The 19,757-nt window shown below is 61.0% G+C and overlaps 1 protein-coding gene across 1 annotated transcript; it reads right to left on the bottom strand.

Moving 5' to 3' along the window:
- Positions 1-748: 748 nt before the first annotated feature.
- Positions 749-13,757, bottom strand: CCND1 (cyclin D1). Its single transcript, XM_027045679.2, has 5 exons — positions 13,334-13,757; positions 11,566-11,781; positions 10,868-11,027; positions 6,666-6,814; positions 749-4,158 (listed from the first exon to the last, which is right to left on the bottom strand). Exons 1-5 carry the CDS (start codon positions 13,529-13,531, stop codon positions 3,994-3,996), a joined length of 888 nt encoding a protein of 295 aa, XP_026901480.1. The 5' UTR covers positions 13,532-13,757; the 3' UTR covers positions 749-3,993.
- Positions 13,758-19,757: the final 6,000 nt, after the last annotated feature.

A 19,757-nucleotide genomic window follows, 5' to 3' on the forward strand; every position in this document is an offset into this window, starting at 1 on the left:
AAGGCCCGCTGACGCCTCCCCAGTCCGCTCCCTGCCTCCACCTGGGCTGGAAACGAGGCCGCCACGTGCGTCCGAAGCCGAGGCGGACGTCACAGGTGTCCGCTGGGCCTCCCAGGTCACTAGGTCCGTGTGAAAGGCCACAGGCCTGCGGCCCAAACACGCGTGCTGTGCTCTTCTCCCTGAGCTGGGGGCGCCTCAGGGCCGTGATTCACCAAAAGCAAACACCGGTTTGCGCCAGAGGAGGGTTAGTGAATGCCGGCTTGTTTATTTTCCTATCTGCACATAGCCTGGGAGGGGGCTGGCGGAGCGTGGGCCGGGAACCAGTCCCGAGCCGCCTGCAAAGACACTGACCAGCCGCTCTCCAGGGCTCCACCCTGGGGTCCCAGCGGCCCCTCCCACCGCATGCCCCCGGCTGGACTTCCTTCCTCCCAGCCGAGAGCATCACTTACTCCCTCTGGGTCACCGGGGGACCTCTGGCAATGTTGGGTTCTGGCTGTGACACCTGGGGACTGTCCCGCCATCTGTTGGGAAGAGGCCAGGGACACGGCTAAATACCGCACCGTGCACAGGGCGGCCCCCACCCCTACGACAGAGGAGGACCTGGCCCCAGATGTGGACGGCTCCAAGGTGCGAACCCCCGCGCCCAGTCCAGGAACTGGCCGCTTGGGCACCTGTTCGTCAGCACCGGGCCCCCCCCCCCCCGGCCCTGGCTCCCTGCCCACCCCAGGAAACAGACAGACACGGCACCGGGGTTTTACCAATTTTATTTCTAGACTTTTCACGTTTGTCTTTTGTTTTCTGCTGGCAACGTGCCGGTTACATGTCTGTGCTGGGAAACGCCGCAGGGTGCAACCAAAATACACACAGACCACAGCTGCCCACCCGCCAAGAGACCCTCACAGACTTGCTGGTCACAGGACAGACTCCGCTGTGCTCCCCGGACCGGCCACGGCCTTTGAGCACACACGACGTTCACACCCCCCCCACCAGGACAGACCGTCCCTCAAGGGCCCCGTTTGGTTCAGACACAGAGATGCCGCAGCCAGAAGGGTTGAGGTAAGTGGAGGCAGTGCTCCTGCAGGGGCGGGGCGGGGCGGGGCGGGGTGGGGCGGGTTCGGGGCCTGCCAATGGCCTGGGAGCACACAGGCTGACCCCGCTGGGGCAGGGGCCGCAGATGGTGCAAATCCTTGGAGTCGAGCAGCGTGCCAGGCGACACGGGAACACGGCACTGTTAGCTGGCCTCACTGAGGCTTGGAGTCCTTTGACATTAGCATCACGCTGTACTGAAGAGAGCAACACACAGAAAACGCGGGTACAGAATGACAGATGCCACACGGCCGGAGCTGTAACCCGGTCCCAAAGCCGCTCTGAGCGTCCAGAATGACGGAGCCCCGCAGCACAGCACCACGCGGCACGTTAGGACACACTCGTCACAATAATTATAATAATGCAACTTTCATAGCTACACGCAAAGAACGACACGGCTGTAAAAACCACAGTGGTGGTACGTCCCAGGTCAGGAGGACAGCCCAGCATCACAGGCGCAGGGAGGAGGAGGCGGATGTGACCCGGGCCTCGGGGATGCCGGGCTGCGCGCACGAACGCGGCCCGGAGCCCATCCCGCCGGGCCCGTTTGGGGATCCCGTCCGCGTGTCTGTTCGCCGAAGCAGGAGGCCGCGGGCCAGACGGGGCCTGACCGCCTGGTCTACACATGGCTAAGAGAAGCATGAGGTATCGTGAAACAGGAACCTTTTTGGAATAGAGCAGTAATCACATTAAGTCAAAATTGATCACATAAAAAAAAAAAATCTACAAAAAAAAAAAGGCATCCTTAATACATTTTTCTATGAGAAAATTAAAACTAGAACATGGCAGTATATGACATCGTAAAACAAAACAAAACAAACTGATCCTCCAATAGCAGCAAAACAATGTGAAAGAGACACAGAAAAGCAACGTGAATCTGTTTCCAAACCGGGTGCTGGGAAGTCATCGGTAGCAGCGAATCAGGAAGCAGAGCGGCAGCCTGCCCGTCGCGTGGTCCCGCCCTCAGCCCTCCGCGCACACGCACCTCGCGCCCTCGCCAAGCACCAGCCCTGTGCTCTCGCTACCTCCCGACACTCCCTATGCAGTCGTTACAAAAAAGGTACACAGCCAAGATGTGCAAATTGTCTACGGGTTGCTAACCTTTCTTAAAAGGAGGGGACAAGGGGACAAGAATGTGGGGGGGGGGCTGAACTGGTTTCGAGTACCCTAATTTTCCACCTAACTGATGCCTCTCGGATCGGGTTCCCGCCCTGGGAACCAAACGGCACAATCCGTGCTGTGTTTTTTTTTCTCAGGACTTTTGTTCTCTCTCCTATAAAAAAGGACCTAACGGTTATACACTGTGTGAAACCCATAACACCAAAGGCAGAAAGGTGTGTGTGTGTGTGTGTGTGTGTTTAAATCAAGGGGAGATTACATTACTTTATAAATCATACTGGCCTTACGAACATCCTCTGCAATAAATATTCTTTTTAGCCTTAACTATAAATTATATATTTTAGTGTTTCAAAACCTCCCTAACCCTTAAACTACACCTTCTCGAGGTAAACCTTTAAAGGCCCCTACTCTCAAACACCAGTTGGCACCAAAAGATTCCTAAACTTACACTACCCTACAGAGAAAGAAACGCATCATCCTGGCAACGTAAGAATGCACTTCTTGACTGGAAGCTCGCCTTCGAGAACACCCCCTCTCGCTAACTCCACAGCGACATGCACTTGCCTCGCAATCCCGTCTGCACCCAAGTACGTGAATATTCCCAAACCATTCCATTAAGAAACTGCCCCCCCCTCCACACACAACATAAACAGAGAGATTCGTTGAAAGTGCTTTGAAATGGAATGGTTCTAGAATATCGAGAAGGAAAAATGGTTCTAGAACGTCAAACAGGAAAAAGAGTTCTAGAACATTAAAGAGGAGAAATGGTTCTAGAATATTGAGAAGGGGGGGTGGGGAAAGGAGCCGTGGATTTCACCTGGATGTGAGCAGGCTGTGGGTCTGTGGGGTGAGAAACCGGCATCTCCTAAACAGGCCACTACAAAAATATGAAGATTATAAAAATAGAATATATTACGTCGCGGTGGCGGGTTCTCTTTTACAGTAGCGCAGGCCAGGAGTCGGAGCTGGATTTCTGTGGCCGCCACGCCGGCCGGTGCCCGGCCACCCGCCCCGGGTCGGGCCACAGGCGGAGGGAGGGTCAGCACGCGGCCGTGCTGAGCTCTACGCTACGCTAACCGAGGCTACGCCAGCCACTGACCGGTGAGGAGGTTACGCGCCTACCTACGGAATAAAATGAACGCGCACAAGTGACTTACTCATAAAGTGACTACATGCCCAAGCAAGCGAGCTGTGGGACGCCTAGAACCGCCTTAAAGCTGTGCTCCTTCAGAACAGCACACGAACACGTTTGCTACCTACGACCCTCTTCCGCTTCAGAAATGGTTTCTTGGCTTTTCTTTCGTTTTTACCGTGTTTTCATGCTTTTTTTTTTTTTTTTTTTTTGCCGTCGTTTTGTTTTAAACACAGAAAGAATCAAATCTAATCCTCCCCTGCAGACTTGTTCCTTGTGTTAATGCCTATCCTTACGACACAGAGACACAAACACGTTCGCATACGACCTAGTTGATTATGGGGTATAAGGTTCTCTATTTTTGTAGCACAGCCTCCCCCCACCCCCTCCCCCCAGCTCAGGGTTATGCAAATACTATTTTTTTTTCTCTCCTTTTTTTTTTCTTTTCTTTTTTTTTTTTTTTTTAAGACAGCTTCTCGGATACTTTTTTTTTCTTTTGCTTATGTCAGAGACGGAAGGGAGAAAGAGCAAAGGAAAAAAACCGACAGTAAAGGAGAAGGAAGCTTTCCCTTCTGGTTGTGACCGGTCCTGGCGAGGAGCGGTCCTGTCCAGGGAGCACCCGGGGCCGGCCCCTCCCGCGCCACGCACGCGCGCCCTCAAATGTTCACGTCTCGAACGTCGGTGGGTGTGCAGGCCAGGTCGGCCTCCTCCTCCTCCTCCTCCTCCTCCGCCGCCTTGGGGTCTAGGCTCTGCTGCTGGGCCTGGCGCAGGCTGGACTCCAGCAGGGCCTCGATTTGCTCCTGGCACGCCCGGAGACAGTCCTGGCCAGACGGGAGACAGGGAGACGGGGTGCTCAGAAGGGGGCCTGTAGTCAAGGCCCTCCTGCAAACGCCAAGACCTGGACTGCCTCCCCGCAGTCGGGTGGGGCCACTGCCCGAACCCCAGGACCCACGGGCATGGGCTCTGCTTGGCCCCCGGCTGCCCCGGCCTGAGGAGCCCCCACTCGGGTCCGAAGGCCCCGGAGGCCACAGGGCTGCCGGCTGTCTCCCGTGCCCACCTGGTGCCTCCCTGGCCTGTCCCAAGCCCCCCCTCTCCACCCCAGGACCCTGGCCCCCCGCTGGAATCCCTCTGCCAGGCTCTCATCCTGGCTCCCTGTTCCCACCAGCCCGAACTCAGCGCTATTTGACCCAGGACAGAGAGGCCCTCTGAGCCCTGCTTTTGGGACTTAACCTCTGCCGTGTCAGCCCCCGGTGAACCCAGCCTTCCGAGATGAATGGCTGTCAAAAGCGTTAGGCCGTGCATGACTGAGAATGAGCGTTGGGTGGCCCCGGGGGGACTCGGACCCTCTATCCCCCTCTGTCCTCACCCGCTTGGCCTGCACCCTGGGAGACACGCTGGCCTGGCCCAGCATGTACCCCCGCAATCCCGCGGCCCTCCTCTGCCAGCAATCACCCCGAGTTCTCGATGCCCAAGAAGTGATCTTGGGGAGTCCAGGGCTTCTCGTGGTCTCATGGTGGCCAGTCTCCCCGCAGCTCAAAAGTGCAGGTGTCAGGCTTTGTCCCAACCCTGGGATGCCACACTGGGGCTTCTTTTCCAGAACCAGGTAGTCTCTGGTCTAGCCCGGAAGACAGATCCGAGCCTTTCCCCAGAGGAACAGGTGAACCGCGGGCCCACCTGGGGAGGGTGCTGCGAAACGGGTGTCCAGTGCCCCAGAGAAGGGGATCCAGGCCAGCAAAGCTTCCGAGTGAACCCTGGGGGACCTGCCACGTTTACAGAGCCATACACTTCCGCGCGGAGGGCTCTCCTACACCACCGGTTCAGTATTTGTCGTGGCTGGTGAGGAAAGCGGTGTAGGTGCAAAAATTCAGTCTTACAGATGAGGAAACTGAGGCTCGAAAGGCCTGGTGTTGGACCCAGGGCAGAGGGTGCAGGGAGGGACTTGTTTCCTCCTCGCAGCCAGCAGCCTCGGCCCAGAAGAGCCGCCTCTGGCAGCCGGGAGCCAGCTCGGAGCAAGGGCAGACGCGGCTCATGCCCCAGGAATACGCAGGGCCCCACCCGCCACCCAGTGTTTTCCGGACGTTTGTCGCCGGGTGACCAGACTAGCGAATTGCAGCCTCAACCGATTTCTCCCCCGTCCTCAGCTGAGATCTTGTTTCAGATCTAACTGACACGATCTCTATGCAAATAAGGGGTCGTGCAGCGATTTCCTACAACTGTCTGTGCCCAGCACTGTCTGTGGGGTCTCTCTCTGAAGGGGAGAGGCAGGGGTCATCTTTCCAGGACACCCCATCCCTCTGGGGGGGCCCAGGAAGCACTGAGACTGAGGGAGCCCCCCCAACCCCCCACTGCCTCTGGGAGCCGCCTGCTCCCAACAGGGAGATGAGCAAGTATGCCGCCTCCTCCAGGCAGCCGGCAGTGCTGAGCAGCGGACGGGCAAGCTTCTGCCCCGCAGCCCGGCTTTTCTTCCCCGAACCATGCGGGGAGGTGGCAGCCGCTAGGGCCCACGACGGAGCCTCCAGGCACTCGAGGGTGGGCCACCAGAAGGCAGCCCGCGTCCGAGCCAGACCCGGACCGGGGTCAGGGCGGTCACTGGCTCCCATAAGGCACGCCCAGCAGGGCCGAGGGCTGACCTGTCATCCTCGCTGGTCTAATCTGGTAAAGGCCACAAACCCTTGTAATTGTTATTTTCACTCTTTCTTTTAAGACAAAAACGGAATCGGGAATAAAACAATGGCATTTGTAAGCAGGAAGGACACCACGGACTCCGGCTCGGGCTGTAATAGCAGCAGGCACTCAGAAAGGGCCGTAAAACACAAGGTTGTCTCCACGGGCCTTTGTTGCATCTGGAGACCTCACAGGAGCCCTTTTAAAGCCTCCATTTATGAGCCATCTGCATTGTTGCGCAGACAAAGCTGGACGGGGCCACAGCTCCACATGCCATTAGGGCACGGATCATTGACGGGCCTGCCTTGTGGCCCCGCTCCCTGGACGGCTCACCGGGAGGGGTTTATGGCTCCTGCCTGCTCCTGGGAAACCTGAGGACCCTCCTGGCCTGCCAGCAAGTACTGCGAGATGCTTCTCCTTCCAAAGGAGCCCCGGGAGGGTGGGGTGAGGCCGGCACCCGGTCAGCCTGGGGCCAGGGCTCTGTATGACCAGGTCCCTTGCTTCTGAACACAGGGCACCCCCCGCCCTCCCCCATCACGTTTGGGGGCCTCGGCATGAACCATGGCATTTCCCATCAAGGAACTGGCTTTGGACCCCCGGGTCCTAGAAGTTTCTAGGACCCGGTTGCTGAGCAGGCACAGGAGCGGCACAACCGATCGCTTACCGCGTCACACTTGATCACTTTGGAGAGGAACCGGGTGAGGCGCGGACAGGACAGGACGCTGTTGGAGCTCCCCAGGGGCAGGCCTTGCACCGCGGCCAGCACGCTCCCCGCTGCCACCATGGAAGGCGGGTTGGAAATGAACTTCACGTCTGCAGAAGAAGGGGAGAGAGGCGAGGGGCTGTGAGCGCGCGGCGGCGGGGAGGGGGGGGTCCCCCCAGCCCTGCATCAGGGTGCGGAGGCCGGGAGAGCACAAGCCGGGCCTGCATTGCACCCAGCTGGAGCTGGGACACCGGCAGAGAACAAACCGCAAAGGCCTGCGGGGAGGGGCGTCGCTATACTGGAGCCCTGGGAACGTGTTGCTTATTCACATTCCAAAAGGTGACAAACCTACAAGGGAGAAGGCATGCTGCGGGGCCACAGGGACTGGAGACGGCCCGCCAGGCCTCCAGGGACCCAGCCTGTACTCTCGGAGGGGTGCACCTGTCTCACCTTCCCCAGGGCAGCCCTCTGGGCATGTGCAGGGGGCAGTGGTCAGTGGTCCTGCAGTGGTGGCCTTGGATGCTTATCCTCTGTTTATCCCCCTCCTGGGACGTGGGCGTTACCTCATTACTCCACCCGCCAGTCGCCAGCATGCCGTCCCCTCTGCCCCAGGCACAGCTCAGCGAGGGCGGAACCCCTGCCTTTGCTCCGAGGGTGAGGCCAGCACTCGCCACACTTGTTACGGAAAGGTGGGAAAGCAGGATGTTTAAGCAGCCACGTGATGCCCCGTGGGCTGCCGTTCTGTGACACAGAGCCAGGAATTCTTGGTGGGGGAGGCCACCGAGTTCCGAATCTCGATCGGGGGCTCAGCCCCTTTGCCTTATCTTACACGCATGGGGCACAGGACCGGGCTGGGTGAGCTGAGCATGAAAGGAGGGGACCTCGTGGGCCAGGGTGCGTGTCCCCAGCAGCCTAGCTGAGGCTTCGTCCTGGGAGGAGACATCAGGCTGTACCGTTGCCAGCAAAGCAGGCTGGGGAAGAAAGGAGCCACCCTGGAGGGGGAACAGAGCCCGCTGCCCGGCACCGTGGAAACTTGAAAAAGAAATACCTAACAAGGCCCGCCCCCCTCTTTCCCTCTTTAAATGGGAGCATTTCCAGGGCGCCTGGATGGCTCAGTCGGTTAAGCGTCCGACTTTGGCCTCGGTCATGATCTTGCAATTTGTGAGTTTGTGAATTTGTGAGCCCGTCAGGCTCTGTGCCAACAGCTTGAAGCCTGAAGCCTGCTTCAGATTCTGCGTCTCCCTCTCTCTCTGCCCCTCCCCTGCTCATGCTGTCTCTCTCTGTCTCTCAAAAACAAATAAATGTTAAAAAAAAGTTTTAAAGAAAAAAATATATTAAATAAATGGGCGCATTTCCACCCAGTCTGTGAGCGGAGAGCCATGAATGAAAAGCTTGTCATTGAGGCACCTCAGGGCTGTAGGAGCACCTGGGTGGATCAGTCGGTTAAGCATCGACTTCGGCTCAGGTCGTGATCTCCCAGTTCCCAAGTTTGAGCCCTGCATCGGGCTTTCTGCTGTCAGCGCGGAGCCTGCTTGGGATCCCCTGTCCCCCCCGCTGTCTCCTCCTCCCCTGCTCACATGCATGCTCTCAAAAATAAACACTAAAAAAAAGTTGCTGCAGTCCCAGCAACAATTTGGTTGGAGCTCGAGACTCCCGTCCAAGATGGATGGTGTAACGGGGGGAGGGCTCGCTCCCGAAGCCCACGTCCCCACTGAAGCGTATGTGTGCATTTGCGGTGTGGGGCTTATGTGTGTAGATAAGGTATATGTGTGTGTGTGTGTGCGCGCACGTATGTAGGTAAGGAACAACCTGACTATATCGTCCAACACTTTGACTCGGCGCCCAGTGCAAAGAGCCTGGGGCCACTGCCAGAGCAGCCGCCGGGGCTGTGCGGGTTTGCTGACCCTTGCTCAGACCCATCCGTTAGACTCGATTTTTCTGTCCGCTTCCAGCAGCACCTGTAGTTTCTTTACCCAGCCCACTGCGATTCCCCGGAAGGCTCCAGTGCACACGCAGGCATATATGTTAACAGAAAACCCACCGTGGTGCGGATCGGGATACGTGCACATCCGCAGATACGCGGGAGGCCCAGTTTGCAGGCACACACAGCACGGAGAGCAGAGACCCCCCCCCCCGCCCCCGCAACCTCACGACACCGTTCAGCGGGACCCTGGCCCCGTGGCAGACAAAAACATCTTTGGGGGCCTTTGCTTACACTTCCCCCTCACGCCAGTCTGTTTCTGTTTCTGAGCTGCCATCGCGTTACTCCAGAGAGAGTGGTCCCCTCGTGACCAAGGGCCCGGCTGCGCCTCGGCTATGTTGCAACCGTGCAGGTGAGGATTTGGACCGAGAATCTTTCCAAGGAGGGACATGGATGGGCAGGTGACCCTCTCCTCCCCCGGCCACCTGTCTCCCGCGGTGGGGGGCGGGGGGCCCGCCCTGGAGGTAATGCATGTGAAAAGCTGTCGCAGCCAGCCAGCCATCGCTGCACCTTCCCTCCGGGTGGACCCCAGGCGCCGGGGCCTGGGATTGCACCCTGCAGGCCCCAGGTTGGGGGCGGGGGGTGGTGGTGCTTGCTGGGCACGGTCTCAGAGGCCCCGCGTGCTTACGCACGGCGGCCCGCGGCAGCTGGACAGCCAGCACCAAAGCGCGTTTACAGCCTCCACACCAGGCTCGCTCGCCTCACTGCCAGGACCCCACGAGGGCTCCACACCCCACTTCCGCGGGGTTCTGGGAGAGGGGAAACTCCAGGCTGCCCCAGCCATCCTGGGGGGGGAGGGTGTACAAGAACTGTTCCTTGCATGATCTCCAGGAAACTTTGCCATTTCTCTGAACCACTTTCAGCTCCTTAAAAGGCTGCCTGGAAGTCTCCGGAGGCCTCTGTCTTCTGAGGCACCCCAGCCAGAGAACGCCTCCCTGCCTGCTTGAGGGGCTGGCCCCCGGAGGCCGAGGGGACGGCCCGCGGGAGGCTCCCTACCCCTGCCAGAGGGCTGGAGCCACCACCCCGCAGATCCGTCAGGGCCCATGGTGTGCCCCCCCACTCCCCTTGCTTGGAAAGGCTCAGAGGAGGGGTTCGTGCCTTGTGCAGGAGGACGAGCAGGGTGGAGAAGCCGGCAGACTCTCGCCTGACCCGGAAATCCCAGCCACCAGAGCACCCGGACAGCGGGAGGGTGCCGGGAGATGTCGGAACAGGGGCTCTACCGCTCCCGGGCAGGGAGTGAAAGAGGCCAACCTCCCCCCTTTGATGTTGCGTGGCCCACAGACTGGGGGAGCCCCACACGATGTCTGAGGCCTGACCCGGGGCGGAGGTGGCCCAGTGTGGAGCTGGCTGGGATGAGGACGTGGGTCCCCAGGCAGGGTTCTCCAGGTCTGCTGGGCCCAGTCCACGTGATCAGAGGGAGAAAGAAAGGGGTCGGCGTCAGGGTCAGGGCCCGGGGGAGACAAGGCAACACCGGGCGCGCGTCTGCCTGCCCTGACTTCTGAAAGGCTGGCTGTCCCGGGGCCCGGGCCAGGGCAGTGTCGGGCAGGGGCCTCCAGGGACCATCCAGAGCCCTGCCTGTGGGGGAGAAGACTGGCCCCCTGCTGCCAACCGTGGCGGCCCAAGCCTGGGCCGATCTGAAGCCCCTCCCAGGGCTCAGCTGAGCCCAGCCGGCCCGAGGCACCCCTGGCGGGGCCTCTGGCGGCCAAGCTGTGCTGCTGGCCGCCCCCGCACGAGGGCTGCTGCTGGCCGTCCAGAGCACGTGGTGCAGGCACCGCGGCCGGCACTCCCCACCCCTGTAGGCGCCCCTGGCAGGTGGCCCAGCCCGGGAGAGGCCAGAAGGGGGCCCCTTGAGGACATGGGGAAGGACTGGTGTGTGTGTGTGTGTGTGTGTGTGTGTGTGTGTGTGTGTGTGTGTGTTGGGGGGGCGGGAGGACGGGAGTGGGGAGGCAGGCTGGGCAGCCGAGGTCAACCTCTCTCAGCATGGAGTGGCCGCGGCCTGGCCACCCACCCACACCCATCCCCGAGGCGCTGCGTGGTGGCCGTGGCCAGTCTCCGCTGCCCGACCCCAGGAGGGCACCCCCCCCCAGCCCATCTAGCCCCAGCGCACAGCCCGAGGAAGGAAGAGGAGCCCCTGTGAGAGGCACCCCGGGAGACCGGGACCAGCAGGACCCAGCTGCCCTACCTGTGGCACAGAGGGCGACGAAGGTCTGCGCGTGCTTCCGGATGATCTGTTTGTTCTCCTCGGCCACGGGCATTTTGGAGAGGAAGTGCTCGATGAAATCGTGCGGGGTCATCGCGGCCAGGTTCCACTTGAGCTTGTTCACCAGGACCAGCTCCATTTGCTGTGAAGGTGGGGTGACCCAGGGTAAAGAGAGGTGCAGGGGCAGCCCCTGCCCCTCCCCTCCGTGGGGCACGGCCCAGGAGAGAAGGGATAAGGGATGCTGGGGGCCCAGGAGGTGGGGGAGAGCAGGCCATCCCCAAAGAGGTCCCCAAAGAGAAAGTGACGTGGACAAAAAGGCCCACTGTTCCCAGGTCGGGCCCAAAAATGACCCCCACCTGGAACGCAAGACCTGGTAGCCAGCGCGGGCCGCCAGCGTCGTCGCCGCTAGAGGGCGCGCGCCGCCCACTTTTCGGCCGCGCTAGGGGCGCAGACGAGTGGGAGTGTGGGAGTCGGAGCGACCGCGAGCGGTGGGGCGCCACAGCTGGGGGGCGGCGGGGGTCTCGCCCGCTCCTCGAGGGGGGCCCCACCGAGCGGCCGCCCGCCCATGGGGCATAGGGAGTGTCGGCGGCCCGCGGGGCCTCCTGCCCTCTGCACCTCCCCCACCCCCGGGGTCCTGGGGGTCCTGGGGCGTCGGTGGGCGGTGGGGGGTCCCAGGTTACCAGCAGCTCGTCGGGCCGGATGGAGTTGTCAGTGTAGATGCACAGCTTCTCGGCCGTCAGGGGAATGGTCTCCTTCATCTTGGAGGCCACGAACATGCAGGTGGCCCCCAGCAGCTGCAGGCGGCTCTTTTTCACGGGCTCCAGCGACAGGAAGCGGTCCAGGTAGTTCATGGCCAGCGGGAAGACCTCTTCCTCGCACTTCTGCTCCTCACAGACCTGCCGGGGCACGGGGGCCGTGACCGCCGCCGCCGGGCCCCCTCCGCGGAGACCCCGCGGTCACCCCCCCCCCCCCGTCCCCCCCGGGCTCGCGCTGGGGCTACGGGTCGTCCCGAGCGCGCGGCGGGTCGGGACGGGGGGGGGGGGGCAGAAGCGGCGGCTGCCGCGCCCCCTCCCCGGCGTGTCCCCAGTGCCCACCCTCCCCGAAACTGAAAGGGAAAGTCCCAGCGAGGCTGGCACGGTGGGGGCGGGTGTGGGCACGGCTGGCGGCGTGCGCCGCGCGCGGGCGGCCGGCCCCGGGGACCCCGGCCCGCGTGGGTGCTCCGGGGACCGCCGGGCCGGGGCTCGCTCCAAATGGGGTGCGGGGCCGCGGGGCGGGCCGCGGGGCCGGGCGCCGCGCTCACAGCGCCTGCGAGACACAAAGGTGGCGTCCCAGGCCGCCGCGCCGCATTTCCCCAGACGTCATCTTTTCAAAAAATATTTAAAAATATTAAAAAAATAACTGAGTACATAAAAAACCCCTGAAAATGACCCTCGGGCGGCCCTTTACCCAGGCCGGGGGTCTAGAGCTCGTTGCAGACTCCGGGGAGAGCCCCAGGAATTCAAACTCGGTGGCCCCCCCTTCCCCCTGGGCGCGGGCGCCGTTTCCCTCTCGCAAGGGCACCACGCCGCACTTTCAAAAATTATTTTAAAATATCTGCGGGTCCCCCGGGCGCCCACCGGAGACCTGAAAATGTGCCCCGGGCCGCCGGCTTGCTCCAGGCAGGTCCCCCAAGCCGAGACCCCTGCAGACCGGGGTCAATCCCCAGCGTCTTGGGGGGCCACGCGACCTTGCAGCTCGGCGTGCTCTCCGGCCCAGGCTGGCCGTGCGGGGCGCCCCGGGACTCGCAGCTTGAACAAAGGGGCCCCTCTTCCCGAGCGGGGTCCCCCCCGAGCTGCCCGCGCCCCTCCCTCCGGTTCCCGGCGGCCGCGCGGCCCCTCGCGGCGGCCCCAGCGCCTCGCCGGCCGCTCCCCGCCCCCACCCTGCCCCCAATTATTAATAAACACTTTTGCTTTGCAATAAAAGAACAAAGATGGCGCATAATACTGGCACGAGCGGCCCTTGCATACGTGTCCGTGGATATTAATTTAAAAATCAAATCTATGCCCCCTCCCCCTGGAGCAGGCGGCTCGCGGCCGTGCAGGCAGAGAGGAGGCGAGGGGGCTCGGGCGCAGGCAGGGGCCACAAAGGGCGCCCAGGCCGCCGGCCCGCACCCTCGAGCCAACTGGGGTGCCCCTGGCATTGGCTTTCCCCGAAGGGGACCCCTCCCCGACCGCTCCACCCCCACCCCCCGCCAGGATAGGGAATCTCAATCGACCCCACCCCCACCTCCTCCCCGTTCAAAAAATACCCACAATATCTATATATTGTGAAAATGCGGTTCCTAGCAACACCCCGGCAAACTTCAAAGTTGAGGTGGGAGAGAAGGGAGGGAGACGAGCGGCAAAGAAATGTGGGTTTGGGCAACAAGTTGCAGGAAAGGTCCTAAGAAAGCGGCCCGAAGCCCCGCACCTCCAGCATCCAGGTGGCCACGATCTTCCGCATGGACGGCAGGATCTCCTTCTGCACACACTTGAAGTAGGACACCGAGGGCGCGCAGGTCTCCTCCGCCTTGAGCATGGCCCGCAGCACCCGGTCGTTGAGGAGGTTGGCATCGGGGTACGCCCGGCGGATGGTCTCCACCTCGCAGCATAAGAGTTGGTGTGCCATGGCTGGGGCTCTGCTGGGCGGCCTGGGGACGGCGGTGGGTCCCGGGTCGGTCCGCGCTCGGCTTTAGCTCCCGCTGTCCCGCGCTCCCTCGAGCTCGTCTGCCCCTCGCCGGAGCGCGCGGACGCTGCTGCTCGCTGCTACTGCGCCGACAGCCCTCTGGAGGCTCCAGGACTTTGCAACTTCCAACAAAACTCCCCTGTAGTCCGTGTGACGTTACTGTTGTTAAGCAGAGATCAAAGCCGGGCAGAGAATGGGAGCGGGCGGGGGGGAGGGGGGGCGGGCGCAGGGGGAGGGGGCGCGGGCTCCGAGCGCCGGGGAGCGGAGAGGGGCAGAGCCCAAAAGCCATCCCGGAGGCGCCGCGCCTGCCCCGCGGCGGAGTTGCCCCCGAAGCCTGGTTTTCATAGAAATGCAAATCGCCCGAGGCTGCCTTTCTCCCCGCCGGGGAAGAGGGGTGCAAGGGTGTCTGCCCTCCCCGGTGGGTCCCCTGGGATTTGGGGAGTGGGTGGAGGTGGCTTTGCAGGGGGGACAACGGGGGGGGGGGTGGGCCACACGCAGCCAGGGGAGAGCGCTTGGGGGGGGGGGGACTCTGGGGCCCGGCGACACCCTATACACGAGCCGGGAGAATGGGCGCATTTCCGAAAACGCCACGAGGGCACCCACGGACGGACAGGCGGCCAAGGAATCTCAGCGTCTGCATCTTCTTTCATTTTCATTAACACGTGTAAATTTCAGGAACTATTTAGCATTCAGGGACGCGGAGCTGAGTCCGCGACCCTGGTGGAGGCTTCATTCCCCGCGCGAGGGGGGGTCGTTGCAAATGCCCGAAGGGGTATCCCTAAACCCTAAAGGGATTTCAGCCTAGCATGAGCTCGCTCAAAAAATAAAATAAATAAAATAAATGCCCGAAAATTCCAGCAGCAGCCCAAGATGGTGGCCAGCATTTCCTTCATCCTGTCCTCCTCGCCTGGGGGATCTGCGAGTTGGCTCCCTACCTTGACCAGTACATCCTTTTAGGGATCCCCAATCTCCCCAGCCCCCCACCCCCGTCCCGGCAATTTAACAGCTAGAAAAACACCCTGGATGGAAGGCTATGAAAACAAGTTGTCTCTGTCCTGCCTCATTTTTTAATTAAAAATAAATTAAATCGCTGGAAATATTAGTCGCGTCTCTGTGACAAGACCACCAGAAGCTTCCTAATCGGTTTTGCTGGGGGGTGTGGACACCTCTGCACCTTTTACAATCAGCCCCGGGCTGCATTCGTGAGCCTGTGGGGGGATGGCAGGGGCTGGCAAAAATTAGAACAATTCCAAGTTAAAGAAATGGGTGTACTGATCTGGTTTTAAACAAAATCTATACGTATTTGTGGTTATACCAGAGGGAACCCAATGTTACCGCTAAACTAAGAGATATACAAAAGAACACAGAAAAGTGGTCTTAAAAAAGTTTTTAAGATTTAGTCTTCTTCGGTTGCTTTTTTTTTTTTTTTAAATAAAAGGACATTTTGCCCTGTCTTAACTTTTAAAAAAAGTTTTTACACTACCTGCCCCCACTTAAGAAAACTTCATTTACTTCCCTCTGGACATAGTGGAGTGTCATCAAACCGTCGTATCCTCTTAGCAGTAAAGGCTCAAAAAATACGGATGAAAAAGCCCCCTCCCCTTCGCCAAGGGCATACGCAGCAAGACAGGACACCCCCCACCCCCACTTCCAGGGCTGATTCTTCCCGCTCCCCCTCCCCCGCCGGGTATTAGGGTTACGAATATTCCGGGTCCAGGAGGTTAATTACCCCCGGCTCACGCCTCATAAGCGGTGGGTGGCCCGGGCGGGGAGCGCCCACCGCCGTGTCCCCCCACCCCGGGCACCCACGCTCGCCTTCGCCCCGGGCACGCCGGTGCCTCGCAGCAGCAGCCCGCGCACGAGGGCGGCCCGACTGCTTTTTCATTCATAAAATCCCGACCGGGCGGCTGCCCCGATGATTTATGGGGCTGCGCGCTCTCACCGGGCCGCTTCTGCCCCGGGGGGCGAGGGGACCGAGCCCCGCGAGCGCCTCGGTCCGGTCCGGCCCAGGGCGGCGGGCGACGGCGAGGGGCAGCGGGTCATAAAGAGGCTCGCCCACTACGGCTAAACGGGCTCCGGGTCCGGGAGGGAGCTTCCCCCTAACCCGGGAGAAAGACAGAGGAAACTGGAATTAGCATGAGCCAATGGGGGCGCGGCGCTGTTACTAGGCGGACTGGGCAGATCTCGACTAGGAACTTCGTTGATTTCCCCGCTCAGGGACGGGCGCAAAAGTGCAAGCCCGGCCGGCGAGCGTGAAGAGCCGTCCAGGAACCCGCGGGGGAGGCGCAGGAATTTGGGGCCTGGCGGGGAACGCCAGCGGCCCAGCCCCCACCCCGGGGAGCCCAGAAACGCGTCCCTGGGGCTGCAGAGGGGGCCGACAGCTCCGGGCCCTTAAGGGCGGCCGCTTCTAGGAGAGCCGAGGGCGCGTTTTTATTTTAATGTGTGTGTGTGTGTGTGTGTCCCAAAGAGAAAAGCAACTTAAAAAAAAAAAAACAACTTTTCTGTTGCAGTTTAATTTTGCACTGCCTTTAAAAAACCCCACCACGAAGCAGGAACTGCGAGTCCTGGGCTCATTTAAAGTGCTCTGCGTTTATTTCTCGGTGACTATTTGGAGACAAAGGGCCAGCGGCCCAATCGGGAAGGCACTACGTTGGTTGGAAAGAAAATCCCAAAGTAACCGAAATCACCTTCCCGCTTTCCTGGCCCCCTCGCTCACCACCCCCAGGGGAGACGGCGGCCGCGGTGGATCTTCGGCCCCGAGAGGGCGAATTCCGCGGCCGGCGCGTTTGCCACCGTCCCTGGCTGTGGGAACCTTCATTCAGGCGGGGGAAGGGAGCGCGTTCATTCAGGAACCGGCCCGCCGCGGCGCCGACCCCTGGACGCACTGCGGCTGCGCGCCGGCCCGCGGTGGGGCTTTGGGGAGGGGGGTACGAGGCCCAGTGGAGCTCTTCCCCCGGCCTCGACCTCCCGCAGCCGCCCACCCCACACAGGACCCGAGCTGGCGCACCCAGGTGGGGTCACCTGCAGCCGCATACCTGGCGGCAACTTGAAAGGACCTGGCTCCAGCTCCGCGAGTTTTCCATTGTTAAGCCCTTAAGTCGCTCTGGAAAACGCTTCCGAATGCTGGCCACGGGGTCCCCCGGCGCGGGGGCTCCCCTTCCCCCACCCTGCTCGCCTCGGGCGCGCCCGGAGGTCCACGTGCCTGCCGCAGTAGCTCCGCCTGGGCTCTGCGGTGCCCACCCGGGCGCTCCAAAGCTGCGGGGCGTGCCGGGACGAACTCCGGCTCCGGCGCCCACCTGGGAACGGTCCCACGTTGGGAACGGGGGCAGCCGCACCTCCCACCGTCCCAAGCCGCCCATGTGCGTTTCCGCCCCTGAGAGTTAATTCCAGCCACACACGGACTAACCCCCTACCCGAGTCCCGGTCGTCCGCCTGGCGGGATGCGGGGACGGGGCACTCCGCTCCCAGCTCTGAGGGCTGTGGGCACGATGTGCCCGGAGTTAAAGGGCACACCCCAACAGGTGTGGGGGTGGTGGCTCACAACGCCCCCGGTTTCCCTAGGAAGAAGGTGCAGTCTTAGGGGTGAAAGAAGAATCCAACGCCTTGAACTTCGTCCCTCAAAACGCATCGCCTGGTGTCCTGAGCTATTGTATGAAACCCCAAAGTTCGCTAGGAATTCCCTGGACTCTTGGCTCAGGCCCCTGGCCGGTCTCTAGCCAAGTGTCGCGGAGTGGGAGCCCAGACCGAGCAGATAACCACCTCCAACCGAGGTAAAGAAATCGGTTGGGGGGCGGGGGTAATGACCTAGGAGGCCAAGACGTGTCCGCGTGTCCCGGGGCCGGGCAGGGCCAAGGCCTACCCGAGGTGGAGCAGACCCCGCCCCTGACCAGGGCGCGGAGCGCCGCTGCGGAGACTCGCGGGGGCGCCGCGGCAGCAAGAGGGGTGGCTCATCCGCGCCGGACCTTCCCGGGCGAGGACCCGCACTGATACCCTTGTGGACTCCCGCGTGCTCCCGCCCCGCCCGGGAAGGGCTGGACGCCCCCTCATTCGCCTTGGAGGACTTGTCACTCGCTCCCCAACCCCGCGCTTTCCCGGAGACCGTGTTGGGGGAGGACCCCACATCCTCGTGCCTGCTTCTTTGTGCTCTTGGGATGCCCCAAAGCGTTCCCAGCCTTCGCTTTGGCCTTGGGGGTGGGTGGAGGGATGGCCGGGGTCTTTATTATGGGGAACCTCCGAGTTCTGGGGCTCCAGACACTTCCCAGGAGGGGAAAGGGAAGGACAATTTTTTTTCCAGGTGCGCAAATTGGGGTTGCACGCCCAACGCCCAGCACCCCTGCTCTTGGGTCCCTTGGCCTCGCGCCGTGAGGGCTGGGGGCGGATAGCGGGTCTGGACCCTCTGGGGAATTCTGGGCATGCGGAGTCCCAGGGGCCCAAAGGGCCGCGGTCTAACACCAAACCCCGCCGGGGTGCTTGCGCGGGGTTCGACCTACTCCCGCGAGTCCTGGGCGATCGGCGGGGGGCCGGGGTGCGGTCCGATTGGGGAGAGATGGGAGGCGAGAGCGCGCTCCCGGGAACCTGGGCCTTGGCTCCGGAGCAGCTCAGGGCCGCGCCGCGCATTCCGCACATTCCCGCCCGGCCTCGGTTCCGCCGCCACGTGGTTGCTCTGCGCGCCGCGCTTACCGTAGGGCTTGGAGAAGGCGCGCATCCGCGGCCCCGGAGCGCGTGCAGACCTCCCAGGGTGCGGGGCGCGGAGGCCAGTTCCAGCCACCCTACCCAGCAGCCCTCGCCTCTCTCTCCTCTGCATAGATCGCTTTTTTGTTGTTTGTTGTTTTTTGTGTTTTTAAACGTAACAAGAGTTGTACTGCTGGAGTGATGACATACTCATTTGTAAAGGCGGGCCGGAAGAGTCTCAGGCCCCACTGCTATTTGTAATTGGGTGACTGTCCATCTGAGGAACACGACCGAACCAGACGAGTGACTTCCCAGCGGTGACAAAGCTCGTCAGAGGAGCTGCGGCTTCAGATCGTTTTCTCCTCCTTTTCCTTCTTCAAACTCAGTGGGTGGCTCAGTCGATTGGGAAGCTGGGAGGAGCTTAGCCCATAGGGAAAAGCCCAATAAGCTGGCTATAACTTTTTTTTTTGTAAAGTCCTTAAGGGTCTTTTTCTGAGGATCGGTTCCAGATAAAGAGTCCAGCTCATCCCTGGATCCTGAGCAGAAGACGTTGACGGGCAGGATGCCTGCCTCTGCCTCCTGGGTCCCACTGGAACCCATAGGACTGGGGCTAGGCTGCGGTCCCTCCCCCCTGCTGGGAGGGGTGAGAGGGCTCCAGATAGCGCCACCTCCCCCAATCCCCAGTGGACAGATGGCTCTCCCCACAATCACCAAAGGGGGGATGGGGGTGGGAGGGAAAGGCTGTCCCCCTCCCCCCCAAAATGTGAGGCATGCCCATTTTTGCCTAGGACCTACTGCAAAATTTGGAGAGCCATCTTTCACTCAGGTACCTGTCCTCATTCCTCGCTTCTCCTGCAAGGTACCCCACCCCCAAGCTCATTGCTATCATGCATTTCACCTTCCAAACAAACCTCAGAAACACACTTGGTGGGTGGGGAAACTGAGGCACCTTATCCAGCCTCATGCGGCCGGCAGCGTGTCTATGCCCTTAGCCTGCACCTCCCTCAGTGTCGTGGGCACCCTCAGAACAATTTCAGGGGCCTTTGAAGCCGATAAGGATAATAATCTACCTTTTCAAGAATTCACGCAAAGCCGAGCCCTTTTTTCAAGATATCAGGAAGTTTGCAGCCACGTTTGCGAAGCGGCCAAGCCCGTCACCCACATGCATCTGCCAGGAGCCGTGCGGTCTTGGGGAAACCCCTGTCTTCATGTGTAAAATGGGGTATGGCCTCACTCTTCCCAAGGCCACGGAGCAGAGCGATTAAGGTAATATGTGTGAAGCAGTGAGCAGCCCGGCCTGGCCTGGTGTATGTCAAGGCCTGTTAAATGTATTCATTCATGTATTTGTTCTTGTGCAGAAGGAAGGCCATGTGATGCGTGGTGTATGTGGAATTGATTAAACATCTCTGTTTACATTCAGAAAGAGGATTTAAAAATGACTCTCTAGTCTGTAACTTGCTTTTACTTGCTGAGTTCTCCTGAGCTGGCCGTGGACAGG

This window comes from Acinonyx jubatus, chromosome D1 (genome assembly GCF_027475565.1).
Source record: "Acinonyx jubatus isolate Ajub_Pintada_27869175 chromosome D1, VMU_Ajub_asm_v1.0, whole genome shotgun sequence".
In the NCBI taxonomy this organism is placed as follows: Eukaryota; Metazoa; Chordata; class Mammalia; order Carnivora; family Felidae; genus Acinonyx; species Acinonyx jubatus.

What these genes read in the sequence shown, in the direction of transcription:
- CCND1 (XM_027045679.2), bottom strand. Translation starts at nt 13,531, where the DNA reads ATGGCACACCAACTCTTATGCTGCGAGGTGGAGACCATCCGCCGGGCG. An exon ending in TCCGGCCCGACGAGCTGCTG is followed by an intron (nt 11,028 to 11,565) that starts GTAACCTGGGAC and finishes CCACCTTCACAG; the next exon opens with CAAATGGAGCTGGTCCTGGT. An exon ending in CGTCGCCCTCTGTGCCACAG is followed by an intron (nt 6,815 to 10,867) that starts GTAGGGCAGCTG and finishes CTTCTTCTGCAG; the next exon opens with ACGTGAAGTTCATTTCCAAC.